General features: G+C 40.7%; 1 protein-coding gene across 1 annotated transcript; it reads left to right on the forward strand.

Moving 5' to 3' along the window:
* The first annotated feature begins 4,370 nt into the window (after positions 1-4,370).
* LOC113037009 (extracellular calcium-sensing receptor-like) lies at positions 4,371-10,659 on the forward strand. Its single transcript, XM_026193704.1, has 8 exons — positions 4,371-4,609; positions 5,041-5,335; positions 5,428-5,717; positions 5,903-6,198; positions 6,472-6,677; positions 6,812-7,033; positions 8,785-8,908; positions 9,755-10,659. Exons 1-8 carry the CDS (start codon positions 4,419-4,421, stop codon positions 10,657-10,659), a joined length of 2,529 nt encoding a protein of 842 aa, XP_026049489.1. The 5' UTR covers positions 4,371-4,418.
* Positions 10,660-18,499: the final 7,840 nt, after the last annotated feature.

Genomic DNA, 18,499 nt, shown 5'->3' on the forward strand with positions numbered 1-18,499 from the left:
GGATTTTTTTTTTCACATTCTGTCTCTCACCGTGTACCTCTGGTGCAAATTACTGACCTCTGTCATCATTTTAAGTGGGGGAACTTGCACAATCGGTGGCTGACTAAATACTTTTTTGCCCCACTGTATTTTAAATGTCCCAATAAATTCGCTGCAGTAGATTCAATTTTTTGAAGCCGTTAGCAACAACAACAACAACAACAACAAAAAACTACTCCACTCTCTTCTTAACCTATTATATCACAATAAACACTCCTAAAAAGAATATTTCAACTTTACAACTTTTACAAAACTCGGCAGCTCATGTGCTGACGAAGACCAGAGGACGGGCCACATTACACTGGTTTTAGAATCGCTGCATTGGCAGCCCGTGTGTTTCAGGATCGATTTTAAAGTTCTTTTATTGGTTTTTAAATATCTTAATGGTCTTGGGCCTTCTTATCTCTCAGATCTGCTTTTACCATATTAACCCTGAGGTCCTCTGGTACTGGCCTTTTGATTGTCCCTAAAGTCAGGACACATACTCACGGAGAGGCAGCTTTTCAGTGGTATGGTCCTCATCTGTGGAACAGCCTGCCGGAGGAGCTCAGGGCTGCAGAGAACGTACATGTTTTTAAGAACAGGCTCAAGACCCACCTTTTTAATTTAGGTTTGACTTAACCTTTATGCATTTTATGCTTATTTATTCTATCCTGTTATTCTATTATTAATTTAGGCTTCACCTAATATTTATTGATTTTATTCTTATTCATTTTTTAATCTTCTTACTCTATTTATATTTATATTCATATTGTATCCCGTTCTTATTTGTTTTATCGTTTTACCCTGTATATATCCTATTGTGTCATATCTCCAGTGTTTCCTCGGAGGGCGCTCTCTGCACCGGGGCTGTGATCGACCGTGGCTGCTGGGGCTCTCGGGGTCCTCTCAGCCTGGCTGGGGGGCTTCTTTGCCTCCCTCCTGCTGTGTGCCCAGCCTGGAGGCTGCGGTCTGTGACCGGCTCCCAGTGCAGACGGCTCCCTGTTATAGTGTTTCCTCACTTGGCTCATGCGTACTCAGCCCAATTTTACTCTTTAAGTGTGTGTGTGTGTGGGGGGGATATGTGTGTATTCACATTGTTTATGTTAATGAAAGTGTGGGGAGTGAGTTGGAGGGTGGGGTGGGGTGGACAGCTTTTAACCATGTAAAGCACTTTGTGCTACATTTTTTTTTGTATGAAAAGTGCTTTATAAATAAAGATTGATTGATTGATTGATTGATTTATAAACACATGTCTTTTATGTTTGTGGTCAAATAGACCCATCCAACCATCCATCCATCCATCCATCTTCTTCCGCTTTATCTGGGCCCGGGTCGCGGGGGCAGCAGCCTAAGCAGAAAAGCCCAGACCTCCCTCTCCCCAGCCACCTCCTCTAGCTTATCCGGGGGAACAAAAAGGCGTTCCCAGGCCAGCCGAGAGATATAATCTCACCAGCGTGTCCTGGGTCTGCTCCGGGGCCTCCTCCCGGTGGGACATGCCTGGAACACTTCACCCATCCTTGTCAGATACCCGAACCACCTCAGAACTCCCGTAGCACCTGCCACAGGACACCCCGAGGGACACGGTCGAATGCCTTCTCCAAGACCACAAAACACATGTAGACTGGTTGGGCAAACTCCCATTTGCCCTCAAGTATCCTTGAGAGGATAAAGAGCTGGTCCAGTGTTCCGCAATCAGGACGGGAACCGCATTGTTCTTCCTGTATCTGAGGTTCGACTAGCAGACAAACTCTCCTTTCCAGCACCCTGGCATAGACTTTCCCAAGAAGGCTCTGTAGTGTGATCCCCCTGTAGTTGGAGCACACCCTCCGGTATCTTTTATGTTTGCAGTCAAATCGACCCAGGATTCAAAACCTTCCAAACACATTTCCCATATAATTTAAATGAATTAGAAAAATTTTATGATATTTTTTTAAGGAGCAGGTACTTAATATCGCACACAAGGGAATGCAGGTTCATTGTAAATGCATTGAAACAGATCTTTTTTCATGGGCTTGGCTCTGGGGACCCAGGGCTCATGTGCTTCATGGACTTCTGTATATTTGCTGGTCTGTCTTGGGCTGGTGGTCCTCACAGTGTGACCGCAGTGTTTATGCTTTGTGTTCTCGTGTTCCCCATTTTCCCGGTTTGTGTGTGTGTGTGTGTGTGTGTGTGTGTGTGTGTGTGTGTGTGTGTGTGTGTGTTGGGTGTTCTGGTTTCTCTGTGAGTCTGGGACCGAATAATAGTGTACCTGCCATGGGGTCTCGCCGCACCTGGAGCGCAAACACATAACTGCAGCTGATTAGTCTCATCTCAGGAGCTTTGTTGTGAGAGAATCTTTAGTTTAGCTCAGAAGCTAATTATTGAAAGTGTTTGTTGTCATGGGTTAATCCTGCTAATCTGTCTCTGGTTTCCTGTTGGATTACAGAAACAGAGGAACGGAGTGGGTGCACCATGAACATTAAACAGAAGAGCGGAACACGGACCACTGTCATGGGAAGGGGACAATACACGGCAATCGGAGGACACACTCACACTCACTTGGAGCATGCACCGAAAATATTCTGCACCTTGTTGTCATTTTTGCTATAAATAAACGCACTGTCTTCATTCAGAAAGTCCAGCGTTTGGGTCCTATATCAGCTTCACTGATACCTTTATGAGACATGTGAGTGCTAGCACTGATAGATGCTCATATTAGAGATTGGAGATTGCTGTGTTTAAGGACCACAGTTCAAATCACCATTATGAGATTAATCATGCAGAGCAGCAAAAGCAACAAGGTCTTCTTACCAAGACCAGCATTCAGGGTTGGTGCACTCGAGACAAAATTTGTGATTTCCCACAAAATTGCAATGAGTTTTTGGTGAACTCTGCAATCTAATTTGCCGTGAGAAAAAAAGAAACATTGAAGACATTTCTGTATTTCCATTTGGCTCTGGATATTTGCTCCTTTGTGGAAGGAGGACCACTGCCAGAGCCCTACCAAATGACCTCCGGGTCATTGGTGTGAATGTCTCTGACCAAAACAATTGGACTTTATGAGGGTGGCTTGAGGGTAGGGATGTGCGGATCGATACTGAAATATCGATTTCTCCGATACCAGTCATTTATGTTGTAGAATCGATTCTCACATTAAAATATCGATATTTTAGTAATTTAGGGTAAATTTGTAGTTTATCATTAACAGGAACAGAGTGGAAAGAAACTATATTATTTGGATTGTCTACATTGGAAGGAACTACTTCCTCTTCTGCCTTTCATAGTCACGTGCAAAATACGGCTGTATAAATATATGGCAGCCCCTTGGCGTGTGCACTCACAACAATGGCTGAGCGTAAATGGAGTCATGTGCAGATGTATTTTACATCCACAAACAGCTGAGACATGGTTTGCGATACATGTGACAAGAAAGTTAGGTGTTGTGGCAACACCACTAACCTTGTCAAACACCTTAGAGTAAATCATATCACAGAATATGACGAGTGTATGTTGAGGCGAACTGAAGAGGAGCAGTGGAAAGGGACAGCTGCTGCTAGGGCGAGACAGACGTCTCTCACGGAGTCCTTTAGTGCTGCAGGCAGGCAAGGTGTTTTGTAAGTTTTTGTACAAAGTATCGGTATCAACTCAGTATCGTCGATACCACCCTGAATTTTACTTGGTATCGAATCGGAAAGGAAATCAGTGGTATCGCACATCACTACTTGAAGGCCCAACGTTCTTTAGTGGCCTGTGTGGTCACTGCCCAGCATCGTGGAGTCTGTTGGGCATTTCCCATATAGTACCAGAATTGGTATGTCCACCATTGGTGCCCTGTGGTTTTCACAGATGAGGTCGGTTCACCATGAGCACATGTGCTATGGGGAATGTTTTGCTGCCTGTAATGTCATTCAACATGACAGGTTTGGTGGTGAGTAAGTGATGGTCTGACAAGGTTATCCCTTTAGGAACTCACAGAGCTCAAATATAAAAATTTGAAAACAGCCTTTCATTTCCAGTATACTGTATTATGCAAAATACTATGCTATTACTATTTTTTTTAACCTCATAGGCATTGCTCAAATTATTGAGCATTATTACCGATTATTTTTTCTCATAGGCTAAGGATAAAATGTATTGCTTGTAAATAATTTTTGAACACATTTCAAGATATTGTAAAATACAGATTATAGAACATAATGACTTTCTCAAAGACTGCTGCGTAAGAGCATGTCATAATAAAGACGTAGCACTGCCTTTGAACAACTATATAAATCAGTGAAAACACACCCATAACAGATGCCTGACATCAGGCAGGGATGGAGCTGTCAGCTGTGTTTATTTGTCTGAAATTATATCTGTATTTGGTTGAGCTGAAATCAGCTCTTGCCCTAGATCTATCTCTAGATGGTCTGGATCAAATGCCTACAGAGGCTCAGGATAGATCTGTGGCTTCTTCTGTGAAATGTAAGCTGCAGGGTAGCACTCGTATCCCTGCATTCTCAATGGATGGGGACTATGTTATTGGTGGTGTTTTCTCAATCCACTACTACATGCAAACAGTAAACCATGACTACACTACCATGCCTGAGCCAGTGAGATGCAGTGGGAGGTCAGTAAGTAAAAGGATTGGTTTACAAAACATGTTTGGTTGTGCTGGAATAGTATGACCTGACCTGTATGTTGTCTAATAATTTGTAAAGAATCAATAATTTTTTAATATTAGTGATACTGATACTTTATTTTCTTCAAGAGTGAAATTACACTTTGTAAACTTTCTTATGAATTTTTAACATGAGATAAATGCCTATATTATTATCACTGTTATTATGTATTAATAATATGTCATTTTGCTTTGATATCAGTTACTATTCTTGTATGGTGAATTTAAGCCTTATATTTTATCCTCAGATGATTTGCAGTTATTAGTTGTTTGTGGCCCAACTAAACATTTTCCTTACTGTCTTTTTTTCTATTGAAGCTTAAAATATCTGAAATCTATGTAGTTTAAAATCGAATATTGAGTTGATGTTCTTTTTGCAGCATTAATACCCGTGAGCTGCGCTTCTCACGAGCAATGGTTTTTGCCATTGAAGAGATTAACAACAGCACAGAGCTTCTGCCCGGGATAAGGCTTGGGTATCAGATCTATGACTCATGTTCATCAGTGCCTGTGGCAGTGCATGTGGCATTTCAGTTGTTAAATAGCTTGGACACTGTGTTTTACACAGGTGGCAACTGCTCACTATCTGGTATGGTGATGACTATTGTTGGTGAGTCTGGGTCTACACCATCCATCAGCATGTCACGCATCCTTGGGTCTTTTAATATTCCTCAAGTAAATGGCAATCTTTGTATTTCTAATAAGCATGCAAATGAGTTTTTATTGTGCCATCCTTAAAAGAGTTTTGTTTCCTTTTTTTGCTTTAGGTGAGCCATTATGCCACTTGCGCATGTTTGTCTGACAAGCAGCAGTACCCGAATTTTTTCAGAACAATCCCCAGTGATCGTTTCCAAGCTGAAGCGCTAGCCAAGCTGGTAAAGCACTTTGGCTGGACTTGGATAGGTGCTGTTCGTTCGGATTCAGATTATGGAAATAGTGGCATGGCATCTTTTCTAGAAGCAGCACAAAAAGAGGGAATCTGTGTGGAATATTCTGTATCTTTCTATCGGACTCACCCACATAGCAGGATCCAAGAAGTAGCAAGTGTTATCCGCAGGTCTCTACATGACAGGTTTTGCTTAGATTGAGATTTGCTTAAAGAAATCCATCCATCCATTGAATTAGTTCTGCTTATTGTTTTGTGTTTTATTTACTGCTGTCTATTAGATTAAGAAAGTTAAATTAATACTGGATTAACAAAAGTTACAAGAAATTTCTTAATGTATTGCATTCTTTCTTAAGGTCTACAGCAGTGGTTATTGTGGCATTTGTTGCTTCTGGTGACATGAAAATTCTGTTGGAGGAGCTTTCACGTGAGCCTTCCCCACCTCGCCAGTGGATAGGCAGTGAGTCATGGATAACTGATTCAGAATTTAGAAGGTTTAATTTCTGTGCTGGGGCCATTGGATTTGGGATTCAGAAGTCTGTAATCCCCGGTTTCAGAGATTTCCTGCTTAATTTGTCTTCCTCTCAAGTAGCTACATCCCCTATGCTTACTGAGTTCTGGGAGGAATCGTTCAACTGCAAAATGAAAAAAAGTGAGAAAATCCTTTTGATCTTTAGCAACTTTTGTTTTGCTCAAATATAAAGTTAAATATTTTTTTTATTAATTCTTTATGTTCTGATCTCTGGTGTGAGGTTTAGGCACTCAGTTAATGTAGTGATTTTGTCCCATTTTAAAAATGTGATTTGTTGTCTATTAAGGAATTTTATATTAATATGATTTGGTAAATACATGACAAATGAAAATGTATTAATGAAATTTAAAATCTTGCAGTGATGAAACAGTCCCTGTGTCGTCTATTGTTTAGGTCCTGTTGTAGACAAGAAGATATGTGATGGAACTGAAGACATACAGAATCTTCAAATCCCGTATACTGACACATCTCAGCTCAGAATTACTAACATGGTGTACAAGGCTGTGTATGCAATAGCACATGCCATCCATAATACAGTGTGTCAGAGAACCAATGGCATAGCTAAGTGTGACAAACTAAACAAGTTAGAGTCCAAACAGGTCAGCTCAAATGTTTATGCTAATATAGTTTCTTTTGTTACCCCTAATGTATTCTTCATGAAATCAAATATTAGTGTAAGGCCTAATATTTTGGCATATCTTTTCTCTGCCTTCCATTCCTTTCTAACATACAGATCTTAGCAGAGCTGAAGAAAGTAAATTTTTCCCAAAATGGTTATGATGTGTCATTTAATGCTAATGGGGATCCTGTGGCGATTTACGAGTTGGTTAACTGGCAGAAGAGTGAAACTGGAAAAACAGAGTTGGTAACAGTAGGACTTTATGATGCATCACTGCCAATTGGCCAAGAGTTCCAGATTAACCAGAGCATAACCTGGATGGAGGATGGCACCCAAGTAATGAATCAAAAGACAAGAACCACACTGCACTTTGGAGGATTAAGGATTTATATATATATATATTAGGGGTGCAACGATATTCGTATCGATATTGAACCGTTCGATACAGTGCTTTCGGTTCGGTACGCATATGTATCGAACAATACAACATTTGTAATTTATTTTATCAATTTTCCTTCTGACGATGCTGTCTGTGTTGAGCGCTCAGTGAATCTGTGTTCGACTACTCCGCCTAGGCTGCACTGTCGAGCGCAGATCCACTGAGCGCTCAACACAGACAGCATAGTCAGAAGGAAGAGCGCAGGGCACCTCCCCCACCCTCATTCAGATCTGGCGTTTGGAATTATTTTGGTTTTCATGTGACGTATGACCCTGAAGGTAAGCGAGTCATGGACTAAGGTAAAAGAGTATGTTGGATGTGCCATGCAATGCTCAATTACATTGGTGTGAACTAGTGTGCTAGCGCAGTTAGCTTGTTAACGTGTTGGCCGTCTAGCCCCATGCACGGAGCGATCGGCGGTAGCTCGTTAACGGAGATTTGCCGTGTTGTGGCGTTAAGGTCATTTCAACGAGATTAACCTGAAAGCACTAGTGGGAACACGACGAATATGACTGCACATTTACGCCGACATCATCCTAGTGCAAAGACAAGTGTAAGCAGACAAAAAAAAGCAAGCATGCTACTAACGTTAGCCGAGTCATTTAGACAGCTGTTAGCACTTGATTCTCCTTATGCTGCTGAGAATATAGCCCAGAAGAAGCGGATAGTATAGCTTTTATTTTGGAAAGAGCCATTTCTCTGTAATAAACTCTCTTTTCCAAAGATGAGTGATTCCTCAATCAGATACAGGGCTTGCAATATCGCTAGCCCGACGTCCCGGAGCTAGCGATTTTTTTCAGTCGGGCTACCAAAATCTATCTCTTCCCTGCCCGTCGGGCTATTGTAGGAAAAATATATGTCAATGCTTTTGCATTCTTTCAGAAATGTAGCTGGGTAATTATGTCATTGGCATCGGTGAGCCACTGTCAATATGTGACATATTGAAGTCGCGTTTGAATTTGCGCTTGTTTTTTTGCTTTCACTTTGCAATCGTGCAAACTGTGTATAGAGAGCGACAGCACTGATCTGTGAGTGATGATAATTTGTGCACCAATTCCTCTGACATCGTCTTATTAATCGTTAGCTTACTATGCAAACATGACAAGTGAAATCTCCCGCAGCAAGCTTAAACATGTGAGAGGTTGATCGCGCAGAGAATCGCTGAGCTTATGTGAGTGCGCGTGTAAAAGCATTTCAGTTCTGCTGAGCCAAATAAGACAGGTCAGGGTGAAGAAGTGACAGCCAAAGAAAAGCTTACCACAAAACGGAGAAGTTATGACAAATCAGACTATAAGGCAAAAAGAAAGTGCAGCTTTATGGTTTCATGGACAAAATAATTTCTGTGGCTGCAATATGACGAGCTAAATAACCAGGGCTGCACATAAGTGGTCCGCAGGTGCGCATTCGCTGTCAAAATAAAAAACACGCACAAGGGTTAGGGTTAAATTTAAAAACTGTACTTTTGAGTTAAAATATATATTTATAATTTTAATAAATGACAAATTAAAAATGCATGAACATTTTTTTGTATCGAAAAAATATCGAACCGTGACACCAAAGTATCGAACCGAACCGAACCGTGAATTTTGTGTATCGTTGCACCCCTAATATATATATATGTCTTTTGTTTTGGCTTTATCTCTCACAGGTGCCAGTGTCAGTGTGCAGTGCCAGTTGTCCTCCAGGAACTCGTAAAGTGCTGCAGAAAGGAAAACCCATCTGCTGCTATGACTGTATACTGTGTCCTGAAGGAGAGACTAGTAATACAACAGGTAAAATAAAATGATTTTACATATATTCAAAATTATTTTAGTGTGCATAACAGTAGCAGCGGGAATGAAGATCAGCACCTCCAAATCTGAGGCCATGGTTGTCAGCCGGAAAAGGGTGGAGTGCCCACTCGGGGATGAGTTCCTGCCCCAAGTGGAGGAGTTCAAGTATCTCGGAGTCTTGTTTGCGAGTGTTCGGGGGAAGGGAGCCGGAGATCGACAGACGGATTGGTGTTGCGGCCGCAGTCATGCGGACACTGCACCGGTCCGTCGTGGTGAAGCGTAAAGCGTGCTGAGCTTAAAAGCGAAGCTCTCAATTTACCGGTCGATCTACGTCCCTACCCTCACCTATGGCCACGAGCTGTGGGTAGTGACCGGAAGAACGAGATCGCGGACAAAAGCGGCAGAAATGAGCTTCCTCCGAAGGGTGGCTGGACCCACCCTTAGAGATGGGGTGAGAAGTTCAGCCATCCGGGATGGCCTCAGAGTAGAGCCGCTGCTCCTCCACATTGAAAAGAGAGTTGAGGTGGTTCAGTATCTGACAAGGATGCCTCCTGGGTGTCTCCTGGGTGAGGTGTTCCAGGCATGTCCCCGGGGCAAACCCAGGATACGCTGCAGAGATTATATCCCTCGTCTTGCCTGGGAATGCCTTTTTGTTCCCCCGGATAAGCTAGAGGAGATGGCTGGGGAGAGGGAGGTCTGGGTTTCTCTGCTTAGACTGCTGCCCCCGCGACCCGGGCCCGGATATAGCAGAAGAAGATGGATGGATGGATGGATGCATAACAAAAAAATTAACAAATTAATTGTTGTAGCCTTCTTTATGTCTCTCTTCTTTTTCTTTACATTCAGATTCTGCTGATTGTTTACCCTGCCACAAGGAATTCTGGCCTAATGCAAAGAGAGACACTTGTATCCCTAAGCCTGTAGAGTTTCTTTCATTTGAAGACATCCTTGGAATCATCTTGGCTACACTCTCTGTTCTGGGTGCTTGTCTGGCCATTACCACTGTAGCTATATTTTTTCATCACGGGACATCTCCAATTGTCCGAGCCAACAACTCCGAGCTGAGCTTCCTGCTGCTCATCTCACTGACTCTGTGTTTCTTATGTTCATTAACTTTCATTGGAGCACCATCTGAGTGGTCCTGCATGCTGCGTCACACTGCGTTTGGCATCACCTTTGTACTCTGTATCTCCTGTGTACTTGGGAAAACTATAGTGGTTTTAATGGCTTTTAAAGCAACACTTCCAGGTAGCAATGTGATGAAATGGTTTGGTCCTCCACAACAAAGAATGACTGTTGTGTCTTTCACCTTTATTCAAGTTTTAATATGTACTATTTGGTTGGTACTTAGCCCTCCATTCCCAATTAAAAATCTAACCGCATACAAGGAGAAAATCATACTGGAATGTGCATTAGGCTCTGCTGTTGGCTTCTGGGCTGTGCTCAGTTACATAGGCCTACTTGCTGCCTTTTGCTTTGTTTTAGCTGTTTTAGCCCGCAAATTACCTGACAATTTCAATGAAGCTAAATTTATCACCATCAGCATGCTGATATTCTGTACAGTGTGGATCACCTTTATCCCAGCATATGTCAGCTCTCCTGGGAAATTCACTGTGGCTGTTGAGATTTTTGCCATTCTGTCCTCCAGCTTTGGACTAATAATGTGTATATTTGCTCCAAAATGTTTTATAATTTTGTTTAACCCCGAGAAGAACACCAAGAAATATTTAATGAACAAAAATCCAACTTAGGTTTGTAATTTTTAATATTATAACAGGAAGATCAAATATTAGACACAATGAATTATTTATAACTTTACCTTATTACTTACTCATTTATTTCTCAGTTTTTGAATCTATGCCTATACATATACAGGGTGGTGAAAAAATATTTCTCCCTTTCCCAATTCATAGTTTTTTCACATTTGTCACACTTAAATGTTTCAGATCATTAAATACATTTTGCTATAAGATAAAGATAATCCAAATAAATGCAAAATTTAGTTTGTAAATGATTAATTAAATTTAATGAAAATCATAAACCTGTTTAATGTCATGTCAAGCATCTTATTCAAATTTATATCAAGACTTTGACTAGGCCACTCAAATTTTTTAGATATGTTTTGCTTTTGTTTGGTCTTTTGAGTCACTCGGGGGTAGACTTGGTGTTGTGTTCATGATCATTGTTCTTTGGTATAGCCTAAGTGAGCTTTTGGGCTTTAGGTCATAAACTCGTGGCCAGACATTCTACCGATTTTCTGGTAGAGAGCAGAATTCACAGTTCCATCAACTACAGTAACAATTACAGGAAATTGTCCTGGTCCTGAAGCATAAAGCAGCCCCAGATGATATTAAGACATAACTTTTTTCCATTAATAAATAAAATCATTATTGAAAAACTGCATTTTGTTTTTCCTAAATATTTTTATCTAATATTAAAGTTTTGTATTATATTTATCTATTTCTTTTCTCTCTCTCTCTCTCTCTCTCTCTCTCTCTCCCTATATATATATATATATATATATATATATATATATATATATATATATATATATATATATATATATATATATATATATATATATATATATATATATATATAAACACCCAGCACGCCCCTGCGGGCGGTTTATCCTTCAAGCTCGGGTCCTCCACCAGAGGCCTGGGAGCTTGAGGGTCCTGCGCAGTATCTTAGCTGTTCCCAGGACTGCGCTCTTCTGGACAGAGAACTCCGATGTTGTTCCCGGGATCTGCTGGAGCCACTCGCCTAGCTTGGGAGTCACCGCACCTAGTGCTCCGATTACCACAGCGACCACTGTTACCTTCACCCTCCACATCCTCTCGAGCTCTTCTCTGAGCCCTTGGTATTTCTCCAGCTTCTTGTGTTCCTTCTTCCTGATATTGCTGTCATTCGGAACCGCTACATCGATCACTACGGCCGTCTTCTTCTGCTTGTCTACCACCACTATGTCCGGTTGGTTAGCCACCACCATTTTGTCCGTCTGTATCTGGAAGTCCCACAGGATCTTAGCTCGGTCATTCTCCACCACCCTTGGGGGCATCTCCCATTTTGACCTTGGGACTTCCAGGTTATACTCGGCACAGATGTTCCTGTACACTATGCCGGCCACTTGGTTATGGCGTTCTTGCACCCTGCTGTTATGTGCTGGATTGTCTCTGGGGCATCTTTACACAGCCTGAACCTGGGGTCTTGCCTGGTGTGATAGACCCCAGCCTCTATGGATCTTGTACTCAGAGCTTGTTCTTGTGCTGCCATGATTAGTGCCTCTGTGCTGTCTTTCAGTCCAGCTTTGTCCAGCCACTGGTAGGATTTCTGGATATCAGCCACCTCCTCTATCTGCCAGTGGTACATACCGTGCAGGGCCCTGTCCTTCCATGATGGTTCCTCGTCTCCCTCCTCTTTCTTGGGTTTCTGCTGCCTGAGGTATTCACTGAGCACTCAGTCAGTTGGGGCCATCTTCCCAATGTATTCTTGGATGTTCGTTGTCTCATCCTGGACTGTGGTGCTGACACTCACCAGTCCCCGGCCCCCTTCCTTCCACTTAGCGTACAGCCTCAGGGTGCTGGACTTGGGGTGAAACCCTCCATGCATGGTAAGGAGCTTTCTTGTCTTTATGTCAGTGGCTTTTATCTCCTCCTTTGGCCAGCCTGTTACCCCAGCAGGGTACCTGATCACGGGCAGGGCGTAGGTGTTGATGGCCCGGATATTGTTCTTACCGTTCAGCTGACTCCTCAGGACTTGCCTGACCCTCTGCAGGTACTTGGTGGTTGCAGCCTTTCTAGCGGCCTCTTCATGGTTCCCATTTGCCTGCGGGATCCCCAGGTACTTGTAACTGTATATATATATATATATATATATATATATATATATCAAACCAGAGTCAAAGGTACAATAATGTTGACCAGAATGTAAGTATTGTGCAGAATCAACACAGGAAAAAAAAAAAATCAAAGAGTAGACATCTGTCTGATCTGTTACTCGAATGTAGTGGCAGACATCCTATACAGCCATGTTTAGATATAAGATTCCTGTTAAATGCTACCATTCACATCAATGAATATTTTCTATTTGGAATGTGATATCATCAGAGAATGTGGGTAAAACAGAAGTTACCTCGGCTTGGTTTACTTTTACTACATGGCCACTCTTACCTGTTTCTTCTTGCTTTCTCTCCTTTTGCTGTCTTCATCCTCTCTCTCTACTTCTCTCCCTATCTATCCTCTTCTTTCAATGTTTCTGCTGACACCAAAAGGTAAATGTAAGAGTGAAACAAAATTTACAGCCCGATAAGTGACTGGTTTACATCACCTTATAATGAAATTCTAATTGAATATGGGCTGTTGCTGCCCATTGAATTTTGCAGTTTTCACTTGTCTTTGCTAATGTTTCAGGTAAAGTTTGTTTTAACCCTCTTGAGGCAGGCGTTGCCGATTTGCAACAGTTAAAAATTAACAACCTGATTACCCCACATACATATTTTATGAGTTTTTTTCAGAAGTACCACTGCAGGACTTGGTTGTGCATTAGCAACAAAAAGTTTAATTTGAGCCTGAGAGGGTTAATGATCTTCATGACCACTTCACATGAAAGGGTGTAGTAATGTAGCAATACTGAAAAAATTCTAATATTAGAAAAATATGAAAAGGATGCACAAAATACAGAAAGAAAGTAACACAGCTGTTCCAAATAAGTCCAAAGTGCGAATTCACTGTTTTCTAATTCAGTATTAACAGCACTAAATGAATGTTCTTCGACCCGTAAGACTGGAAAAAAGTTTCTATTTAAAAAATGAATATTGAAAAGGGATGATCTGATATCCTCGTGTTGGTGTTGTTCCCAGACCATCATGAAAATGTTGTTCCAGGTTCAACATTGCAAGTGACCAATCACATTGTTGTGACGTTATTCTTTTGCGCGCCAAGCCATTCGTGCATTTATGAAATTCCAATGTTGCAAGGACAATATCAATTCTGCTTACTGTTTATTAAAGGGTTACGGTTAGGGTTAGGGTTAGGGTCAGGGCCCGTTGATCGGCGGACAGAGGCGGTTTCACGCAGCTTTAGTACAGTTTTTTGTTTTACGCCGGTTTTTCCCGAAGTCGCAAAAGTATGACGTCACAACATTCTGATTGGTCACTTGCAATGTTGATCCTGGAACAACATTTAGTATGATGATCTGGGAACAACACCAACACGAGGATATCAGATCAACCATTGAAAAGACAGTTTTATTATTACAGCCACTGCCTTTAACATTCTGAGATTAATTAAAAAATAAATACAAAAACTGATTTCAAAATGTGTTTACATGCAAATTGAATTTAAAATCAGCAACTTCAAAGGGATGCTCTGTTTTAGGCTCATATATTAAGAATTAAGACTTTATATATATGGATTAAGATAACAATAAAATTGTTGTAAATTGTTCCTGTCATGGTCCTGGGCCGTGTTGGCCCAGTATTCTTAGTTCTCTTGCATTTTTGTATTCAGTTCTCTGTTTAGGTTCTGTTTCCTGAGTTGCCCTGTTATGTTGTTCCCTGTGTGCTTTCCCTTTGTGACTCTCACCCCCTGTGTGCCCCTCTATGTATTCATGAGCCCTTGTCCCCTTTCGTGTTTTATTCCATGTTTTCCCCAGCCTGTTATGTCTGTTCTCCCCGTGCTCTCTCCTCCTGTCTGAACTTCTGTGTACTTCCTGTTTGACTCTGCCCGTCTCCCGTCAGTGTTATGTTCACCCCGCCCTGTCTCGTTATGGTTATCTGTGTCAGCTGTGTTCCCCGTGTGTTCCCACTTTCCTCGTTAACCCTCTGTGTATTTCTGTCTGCGTCTCCCTCTGTTCGGCGTCGCGTTCTCCCTCATAGCTGCGTGGATTTCCCTGTGTCTCTCTGCAAGTGTTAGTTATTGTTCCCGGTTTAAGTTTTGTATTTCTTGTGATCTGCCTTCCAGCATTACAGCTGTGATTTTGAGTTTATCCCCTGAGTCCGTGAGTTTGCATTTTGGGTCCTCATCCTGCTTGCCACACAGCGATCCATGACAGTTCCCAGCCAATAGAAGAAAAAGCAAGTGATAAAGCTGCTTCTAAATGCAAAGACATTAAACACTACTGGAAAATCTCTCAGACTGTCATTAGAGAGCGGTCTGAGGGACCTTCAAGGTTTGTGATTCTATTTTTCAGAGAACTGGTTTGTCAGTAAGTAGAGTTGATCTCTAATCTGGATCACATTTGCAGCATGAGTTACCATGGTCATGTACCCTGGTAATAAGTAAACCACCTTCCACCAAGGTTCACCCTGAAGTTACCTGAATAAGACAAAATTCTGTAGCACAGGCCTCAGCTCTTTCTTACTAACAATGCTGCAATCATGGCTGGGACCAATGTGTTTTTTTTTCTTTTCACGAATGTTCAGGAAATAATTACTAACTGTTAGTTAGTCTCTGCTTAACAACAGAGTTTTCCCTTTCCCCAACCCCCCCTGGACACCAAGCCCAATTCTTATTGTTAGTAATAAAGCATTCAATCTATCTGATTCATTCTCTGGAATCTGTTTGCTGCTTTTGGGTTCTCTCAATAACCGTTACCCTTAGGTCATCTTATATTTGACTCAATTCTCTCAATTTGTTGCCCAAACACTGACACTTGTGAATGGAATCTGACAATTTCACTACTCAAAGAAACATTAACAAATACCGTCATTTAAGATATTATACATCTATACAACAACTCAAAGCTATTGCATGGCATGTATAAATTATGTAGACAGTGAAATGGTCTACATCAGTTTTCCATATTTCCATATTTGGCCATCACTGAATGTTTTAACTCAGGGCGAGCCAACACCTCCTCAACTCACCCACAGGCCAACCTTATGTGATTTAGATGCAAGCAGGGGCGACTTTAGCCCATTTTTGGGGGTGCTTCAGCCCATTAACCTTATAACTCCTGTTGTGTGTGTGTGTGTGTGTGTGTGTGTTTGTGTACAGAGAGACAGCCAGGTTCATAATGGATATAAGGAAGTTTTTTCAAAAAAAGGAGCCACATTCAGGTAAAAGTGTAAAATCAGTGTTTCAATGTTTATATCTTTTATTAGATGTTCGTGTGGTTTGGTTATTTGCCTTTTGGTTGAAAGTAGACTGAGAGAGGACTTTTTGTTAGTGATCTTAATAGTATTTTTTTTTCATATTAATGTAATTTTTCATCTAATTGAATCTATTTGTGTATGATTGTCAGTCCAAAGAGGGAGAGAGGAAAGAGGGGAACGTGAGGAGAAAGGGCAAGATCAGGAAAAACCAGGTAAGAAAACAGACAGGGAATAGTGACAGGCAAAACAGAAACTGTTAAACTGACAAAGAGAAAAAAAATGATTTTACTCACACAATCTGGAGGTTGTGTCCTCCCTATATTAAAGCTGCTATACAGAATCTGCTAAACAAACTGGGTTGAAACATTTTTGACCCTTTTTAACATAACATTCCAACATAACATTATAATTGATTGGGGAGATTAAAATTAATGATATATTTTTATGTGGTTCAGCCACAACTCTACTAAAACCTCAGCCAGTTTTAGGTAGGCCAACTTTTGGACTGTCCAGTTGTCTGTATGACTGACACAGTACGTAGATCACATTTGCACACTATCAGAAAGTGCCAAACGGTGCCCTGGTGGAGTGAGGAGCTGTAAAGAGAAGCAGAGTGCTCTGTTTATATTCTAAAAATGTTTTAAGCTTGTTTCAAAGATTCTGTACAGCAGCTTTAAATGTTTTCCAAAAGCACACATACACTTATCAGTGTTTCTCAAACTTTTTACAGTGTGTACCACCTGATAAAAAATGAAAATCATAAATTTTGCAATGCAAAATTAGTATTATTAAATTAGTAAAACTAGTATCTGCAGTAAAGATTTTTTTCATGCATGGTATACATTCTACCACAGGCAAAGTTGCCTCCATTTTTATATATATTTTTTAAATATTTTGTAATAATTTATTTGTAATAATTTATTCTGTTTTGGAAGTGTTTTTTTGTGCATCTGTATTATATTATACATACACATTAAAATTGAATCTCTGTCCAAAAATCCACTCAGTTTACTTTTGACTCACTATGAGCATCATTCATAATTTTCCCCCAGTAATTAAGGAACTATATGTATTTTCTTTTCTTATTCCAATCCATTCTTCTTTTGCAGCATTTAAATAACCTTGATCAGATTTGATGGTTTTGTTACAGACTTTTCAAAAAAGTGTTTTGCATTTCTTTCACAAATGTGGGGATTAAATTGCGTTAAAATGCACAAAACAGTGATGTCATGTTTTGAGACGAGGACCCAGGCACAGAGAGACTTGATGAATTTAAGAATCTTATGATTTAATAAAGAAATTTGCAGACTTGCACAGAGATGGTAAAATTATGATGACTGATAACGGAGACGAAGACAACAGACGACGAGGACAGGGAGGATGCAGGGAATGACAGAGACAAGGAAGAAGTCTCATTGTGACGAGTAAAGTGTATCTTGGCCGGCTGGGCAGCTCTCTGGGTGCTCAGCACCCCCAAAGCTCTGATCCTAGAATCGCCCCTGAATGCAAGGTGTTGTCAAACCTTTGAGCCAAATTTCTCCTATGCAAAACATGCAGCAGTCTGTGCCAGGCTTACTTTAAGACTGTTGGTTCCTGTCGAGCCTACACAGTACTGGTCAGTGCTGTACCAAAGCTTTAAATGCTAGAAAGAAAAAAATAAAACTCTATGCATGGGTAGCATTTAGGCATTAATAATTGATATTTTACTATGACATGACACATGAGTTTTCTGACAAATATATAATAATGAAGGATTTAACATTTTGTGAGCAGAGGCCTGTGCTGCGAATAGAAATTAAACATACCCAGTGCATGAACTAGTGAGGCTATACTGTAGGACAAATACGTACTATAGGGAAAATATGAAATGATTATCTATACAGCAGAGCACTACATTTAAATATTAATGCTTATAGAACAACAACATTGTTTTGTGTGGTTTTTAGCACCAGACACAGGAGAATAATAATATATCAGAGGAAATGAAAAAATATTATTCTTTTCTGTGTTTTGTAATGAAAAGTGTGTGACTCTAGGAAAACAGCTTAACAAACTTGAATTTAAAGCAGTGGTTCAACTTAAGAAATTAACGATTTGTTCAAGCAGTGTTATCCTCTCTCCTGTTGCACTTTGCTGTGATTGGGTGATCTAATGATGACTCATAAGAAACAATAAAATGACACAAGCACCAGATATATTAAAACACTTCACTGTGGTGTCATACACTATGCTAGAGGACCACTGGTTTAAGCACAAAGTTTTTATGAGTTTACCGTGAATAATGCATTCAACTCTTGTTGGTTATTTTCTTTGGGTGTTTTTTAATGTCTTCTTTAATACGATTTGTATTGTCTTCGTTGATGTTAACACTTCTAAGTCACTAAGTGTGGAGGGAGGTGTTGTGGAAAAAGAAGAAGCTGCGATGACAGAGCCAATGCATGGTTTAAAGATCAGGGGAACGAGAAGTGTTGATTCTAGTTTATCTCAGTGTGTAA

Source organism: Astatotilapia calliptera, chromosome 14, assembly GCF_900246225.1.
Source record: "Astatotilapia calliptera chromosome 14, fAstCal1.2, whole genome shotgun sequence".
NCBI classification, from domain to species: domain Eukaryota; kingdom Metazoa; phylum Chordata; class Actinopteri; order Cichliformes; family Cichlidae; genus Astatotilapia; species Astatotilapia calliptera.

What these genes read in the sequence shown, in the direction of transcription:
- LOC113037009 (XM_026193704.1), top strand. Translation starts at nt 4,419, where the DNA reads ATGCCTACAGAGGCTCAGGATAGATCTGTGGCTTCTTCTGTGAAATGT. An exon ending in CCAGTGAGATGCAGTGGGAG is followed by an intron (nt 4,610 to 5,040) that starts GTCAGTAAGTAA and finishes TTCTTTTTGCAG; the next exon opens with CATTAATACCCGTGAGCTGC. An exon ending in CAACTGCAAAATGAAAAAAA is followed by an intron (nt 6,199 to 6,471) that starts GTGAGAAAATCC and finishes TCTATTGTTTAG; the next exon opens with GTCCTGTTGTAGACAAGAAG.